Genomic DNA, 6,318 nt, shown 5'->3' on the forward strand with positions numbered 1-6,318 from the left:
CAGGAGCACAGGGGCTGGCGCAGACCCAACCACGCAGCTCTCCTGGCACTCGGCCCCCTCGACGCCCACGGCACAGGACAGCCAAGGAGATGGGAGCTGCTGGCAGTGAGGTCAGGAGCCCTGGGCACCGACCCTGCCCTGCAGCCATGGGGACCAGGTGCTGGCTGCCAGGGGCTGGCCAAGGACCTGCACCCCTGGGCTGAACCCCTGCCGCTCCCCCACGGCTCGCACCAAGGGGATGGCACTGCCAGGAGCCCCGGAGCTGCCATCTCCACAGGAGGGAGGCGAGACCTGACCCCAGCCCAGGAAACGGCCCTGCCCCAGCACTCACCGCAGCTCTCCAAGGCTTCTCTCTCCTGGGTTTCTCTCTCTGGGGCTTGGCTCTGCAAGGCTTCATGGGCTGAGAGAGAAGGAAGACGGGTCAGAGCTCCCCGAGCGCACGGACCAGTTCCCCCGGCCCAATGCCCCCCATGCCCCACACCAGCCCCTGCCGCCAAGAACCGCAGACACCAGGGTGACGGGCGCCCTTGTGACTCCCCAGACATGAGCCCGTCACGTGATCCAAGGCCTGGAGGCTGCAGCTGGACTAGCGTGTCCAGTGCGGGGAGGCAGCGCGGGGCTGGGTGACGCCGCCTGCCCAGGGGTGCTCTGCACAGAGCCGCACGGCCCCGGGGAGGGGGAGAGAGGAGGGGGCTTTGCACTCACTGGGCACTGCTCTGTGCAGTACCGCTCTGTGTCCCACTCCCCGTCTCCCTGCAGAGAGAAGGCAGAGATCAGCGACTGCAGCTGCTTCCACACCTGGGGACGGCTTTGACCTGGGGCCACAGCCCATAAAGGAGCTGCCTGCGCAGCACGGAGCCGGGGACTCAGACCAGGACGTGGGGCCCGGACACCCCCCCAGGGAGGGGATGGGGCTGTGGGGCATGGTTCATGTGGAGCCAAGAGCAGCCCTTAGGGCCCCAGCAAGGCAGCCTCGCAGTGCTGGGGCTGGGGTCTGTTTGCTGCTGCCCCAGGGTCGCGTGGACCTGGGAGCCCAGAGCAGCTGGAGGATCCCCCGTCCCCCCAGGTCCCAGGCACGGCGGTGATGAGCCCTCCCTGCTCCCCCGTCCCAAAGCCTGGGCATGGCCTGGCCCCAAGGGCTTCGCCCAGCACTTACTGCGGAAGTAACCAGCTGCGCCCATCACAGCAACGACTGGCAGGACAACACCGATAACAACACCCACAGCCAGCATCCGGGTGGACTCTGGAAGAGGGAGGATACCAGTGAGTGCGGGGAACTCCCAAACCTGCCCCCAACGCTGCACAGGCCCAGTGCCCCCTCCCCATCGGTGCCCCCTGCATCCGCCAGCCCCCCAGTTCCTTCCCGGCTCAGCAGGGTCAGACAGCCCCTCGCTCCCCGACCACCACGTTTCTTCTCCCTCCCGTGTGCGCGGGGGTCACTCGCCCGTCCTGCCCTTGTCCCAGGCCACTCTCAGGGCTGCACCCAGGCTTTCGTGCTCCACGCTGCAGGTGTAGTTGTGGTCGCTGCTCGGGTTGATCTCGATGGTGGCCCAGGTCTGGAAGGTCCCATCTCCGCTGGGAAGGACCCCCGAGCAGCTCGTCTCCTGGGGCTGCGCCTCCCCATTCCTCAGCCAGACGACGGAGATGTTCTTGGGGTAGAAGCTGTGGACCCGGCAGGCCAGGGTGGTGCGTCCATCCCGGGATGGCCTGTCGCTCACCTGTGCCATGGGACGCTCTGGAAGGGAGGTGATACCCGTTAGAGCGACCGCCCCTGCGGGACCCTCAGCACCCCTGCCAGGAGGCTGGGCTGGGCCCTGCACTGGCCACACAAACAGGCTCCAGCGCCCATTTCAGGCAGGAGCCGATGGCGTCGGGGTGGGAGCACAGGGGACAGGAGACACAGCTGTGCTGGGCTCGGGGCTGCAGGAACGGGGTCCCATACAGCTGATTTCTGGTTCTCAGACTCGCGGCCAGGGTGCGGACACCCTGTGGGCTCTGCCCAGCTGGGAGGCCTGACCAGGGCAGGGACAGGGGCACCGTGTCCCACAGCAGCGCTGGGGTCTCGCCCGGTGGCTGGAGCAAGACGCAGCGCTTGCCACCCTGGACACAGGGGGATGGGGCGGGCGCTCCCCGGTCAGTGCTGCCTTGGGCCGCGACACCGGGACTCACTGCTCTGCAGCGCTGCCTCCCCGTGCTGCAGGAACTGCCGCAGCCACACGATGCAGGTCTCCTCCAGGTAGGATCTTGCATCTTGAAGAAGGGCCTTATCCTCATTCCACCTGCACTGGGTGACCCGGGCCTGTGTTATTTCTGCTACCCAGGTGCGCGTTCCCAGGTCATAGCTGACGAAGTCTCCTCCATCATAGCCAAACCGCATGTAGCCTCCGGTGCTCTTGTCTTCGTGGAGCTCACAGCCGTACATGAACTGGAGCGTGTGAGACCCTGAAACACACAGATCCAGGCCCTGGTCATGGTCATGGTCATGGTCATGGTCACGGTCACAGCCCAGGGAGCAGGTGCCCGAGGGCTGCCAGGCTGGGCAGGGGCAGAGCCGACCCCAGGGGTGGGGTGGGGGGCAGCACGGGGACAGCTCGGGGGCTCTGTTCACAGAGAACAAGGCTGAGGGGACACAGCTGAACACCAGGCAGGCTGAGCAACAACCGAGCACCTGAAGGAAGAGACACCGGGTCATCGTGGTGGACGACTCCCTCCTGAGAGGCACGGAGGGGCCTATCTGTCGACCGGATCCCACGGCACGGGGGGTTTGCTGCCTACCCGGAGCCAGGATCCAGGATGTCATGACAAGGATTCCTGACCTCATCTGGCCCTCTGACAACTATCCCATGGTCCTTGTCCACGTGGGCACGAATGATGAGGCCAGGAGTAGTGTGGACCACGTCATGAGTGACTACAGGGCTCTGGGGACCAGGCTTAGGAAGTCAGGGGCACAAGTGGTATTCTCGTCCATCCTTCTGGTCAGCGGTTGCCAGCAGCATCCGGGCACCTGCATCAGGGCAGTCAACCTGCAGCTCCGGAGTTGGTGCCATCACGCGGGTTTTGGCTTCTACAACCACGATCTACACGTCCACAAGAGAGGCATTCTGGGACGAGATGGTCTTCCTCTCTATTTTAAAGGTAAGAGTCTATTCTCTTACAGGTTGGTTGATCTCCTCTGAATGGCTTTAAACTGGGTTTGTCAGGGGACGGGGAAGCACAGGATAAGGAGAACCTAGGATCAGCGAGCCATGAGCAATGCACTGGATCAGCCCAGGTAAGCACTAAGGGGCCTGATAGACATCAGGACAGGGGGTACCAAGGGCACCCATCGGGGGACTTAAATGTCTCTACACCAATGCTAGGAGCATGGGGGCAAGCAGGAGGAACTTGCACTCCTGCTTGCAAGCAACAACTTGGACCTGGTTGGACTAACTGAAACCTGGTGGGACCCTACTCATGATTGGGCAGTAGGCATTGATGGTTCTAGGTTGTACAGATGGGATAGGGTGGGGAAAAAGGGAAGGAGGTGTTGCTCTCTATGTTAAGGAACAATATACATCCTCTATAACCAAGATGGGCTCAGAGGAGGGCCAAACCAAAGTACTGTGGGTCAGGATACAAGGGGGTCGGGGGGAAAGGGACTTGGTAGTGGGGGCTAGTATAGACCACCACACTAGGAGGATGAGCTAGACCTGGAATTGGAGACAGCTCTCAGAGACCGTATGGTCAAGGGATATGATTGTCATGGGTGACCTAAACTACCCAGACATCTGCTGGAAGGAGCAGTCAGCCAAATCTAACCGGTCACACTGGTTCTTAACCTGCATACAGGACCTCCACACAACGCAGGAGGGATATGATCCCACCAGAGGGAACACCTTGCTGGACTTGGTGTTAGCTACAGGGGATGACCTGGTGGGGGATCTGCAAGTACAAGGTAACCCAGGGGCTAAGTGTGGCAGAATACCATCTCTGTCTCTCCCCAGACTCTTCTGTCTGACAGTTTGGTTCCCATGGTCACTGCAGAGGGCAGGCTCCTCTGGCCCCGTCGGCTTCAGGTAACCCTGAGTAGTAACCTGAGCTGGATACATTCCTGAGGGAGGAGGAAACCTGCTCCCTCTGCCTACGTGACTGGCCTCACACACCTGGGTGGGGGCTTAAGCTCCCTGTTGTTCTAAGCAATGGCATCATGACTGGGAGGGGGCTAAAGACTCTGCCAGTCTACCCGGCAACCAGTGATGCATTTCAAATTGGTTAGCTGGCAGCCAACAGTTGCTGGCCTTCACTGGACCAGGTAAATGAGATCATAAAGGCTATATAAGTGAAGGACTGCCCAGGAGGAGGGACAGTAGTCATGATGAAAACTCACAGAGAGAAGCTGGACCATCTGAAACTTGCTTTCTCTCTTGAAACTCATGATCAATGAACTGTTTGCCTCCAGAGGGAATCTCCACCTGCCTGTGGATGATACTTGTGAGTAAGCTACCTGAGATCCAACTAGATATATAGCTTGCAGTAACTCAGATGCATGATCAAAAGCTACCATGGCACTGCTTGCTCTAAAGTATTTCTCTGATATTGCTCTACCCTGCATCCTATCCCAAACCTACTCCTTGTAACCAGTAAAGTTCTCCTTTGTACTTAGTGTGGGAGACTTATTGGGAAAGGGTCTAAACCAGGGACAGGCAAGTATTTTGGGCAGGGGGCTGCTTACTGAGTTTTGGCAAGCCATCCAGGGCTGCATGATAGGCAGCCAGGGGCAGATAAATATTAATTTTCTAAATTTTTTAGGGGCCCCGTGGGCTGGATAGAATAGCCTGGTGGGCCACATTCAGCCCCTGGGCCACATGTTGCCCACCCCAGTCTAGATTATGCCTTGGGGTGGCTGTGGTTTGGCTGACTGACGGAGACCACTATTTGTGCTTCAGACTGAGGGAAGCACCCCAAGTTCTTGCAGTGGGTCAAGTACCTTCAAGAACAGGTTGAAAAGGTGGGCAGAACAGACTAGGATGCAGTTCAAGAAAGGCAAGTGCAAAGTGCTGCACCTAGGGAGAAGGAATCACCAGCACACTTACAGGTTGGGGGATGACCTCCTCAGCAGCACAGCAGCAGAAAGGGATCTTGGAGTCATAGCTGGACTCCACGATGAACGTGAGTCATCAATGTGATGAAGTGATTAACAAGGCTAACCGCACTTTATCATGCAGTAGCAGATGCATCACGAACAGGTCCAGGGAGGCGATGCTTTCCCGCGATGTGGCACTGGTCAGGCCGCAGTTGGAGTACTGCGTCCAGTTTTGGGCGCTGCACTTTGGGAGGGATGCAGAGAATCTCGAGAGGGTTCAGAGGAGGCCACTTGTATGGCCAGAGGCCTGCATGCAAGGCCCTACGAGGAGAGACTGAGGGACCTGAAGGAGAGACTGAGGGACCTGGATCTCTTCAGCCTCCGCAAGAGAAAGCTGGAGGTGATCGTGTGGCTCCTATAAATTCATCAGGGGAGGGCAACAGGGAGTAGGAGATGCTCTGTTTATTAGGGCACCCCCTGGAGTAACTAGAAACAATGGCCACAAACTGACGGAGAGCAGATTTAGGTTGGACATTAGTTTCAGTTTCATAGTTTCATAGTTGGTCGGGTCAGAAGGGACCTGAGGAGATCATCTAGTCCAACCCCCTGCCCTGGGCAGGAAAGAGTCAAACGACCCCGGCGAGATGTTTGTCCAGCCTTTTTTTAAAGACCCCCCAGGGTAGGAGTGCGCACCACTTCTCTTGGAAGTTGGCTCCAGATCCTAGCCGCCCTGACAGTGAAGCAGCGCCTCCTGATGCCTAGTCTGAATCTACCCTCTGCCAGCTTGTGACCGGTATTTCTAGTCACTCCTGCTAGTGCTCGGGGGAACAGGGACTCCCTCAATGCCTGCTGGTCCCTCCTGACTGGTTTGTAAATGGTCACCAGGTCCCCCCTCAGCCTTCTCTTGCGGAGGCTGAACAGGTCCAGGTCCCGTAGCCTCTCCTCGTAGGGCCTGCCCTGCTGCCCCCTGACCATGTGAGTGGCCTCCTCTGGACCCTCTCCATGCTGTCCAAATCTCTCCTGAAGTGCGGCGCCCAGAACTGGACGCAGTACTCCAGCTGCGGCCTGACCAGTGTCGCATAGAGGGGGAGGATCACCTCCTTGGACCTGCTTGAGATGCATTAGAAAGGACTTCTTCACAGTCAGGGTTGCCAGAATCTAGAACGGGCTTCCCGGGGAAGTGGTGCTCTCCCTACCCTGGGGGTCTTCAAGAGGAGACTAGACAAGCATGCGGCTGGGGTCGCCTGACCCCGGCA

The 6,318-nt window shown here is 59.1% G+C and overlaps 1 protein-coding gene across 2 annotated transcripts in view; it reads right to left on the reverse strand.

Annotated features, from left to right (window-relative positions):
• Nucleotides 1–6,318, reverse strand: part of LOC102375088 (major histocompatibility complex class I-related gene protein-like) — a 9,265-nt gene that overhangs the window by 397 nt on the left and 2,550 nt on the right. The window contains exons 3-7 of one of the 2 annotated variants that reach the window (XM_006035717.3): nt 2,170–2,442; nt 1,484–1,735; nt 1,157–1,243; nt 706–753; nt 332–400 (exon numbers count right to left, since the gene is read on the reverse strand). In XM_006035717.3, the coding sequence (XP_006035779.1) occupies nt 332–400; nt 706–753; nt 1,157–1,243; nt 1,484–1,735; nt 2,170–2,442 (729 nt within the window). The remainder of the gene's footprint in view (nt 1–331; nt 401–705; nt 754–1,156; nt 1,244–1,483; nt 1,736–2,169; nt 2,443–6,318) is intronic. The other variant, XM_006035718.3, reaches the window with a different exon arrangement.

This window comes from Alligator sinensis, unplaced genomic scaffold (assembly GCF_000455745.1).
Source record: "Alligator sinensis unplaced genomic scaffold, ASM45574v1 scaffold1334_1, whole genome shotgun sequence".
Classification (NCBI taxonomy): domain Eukaryota; kingdom Metazoa; phylum Chordata; order Crocodylia; family Alligatoridae; genus Alligator; species Alligator sinensis.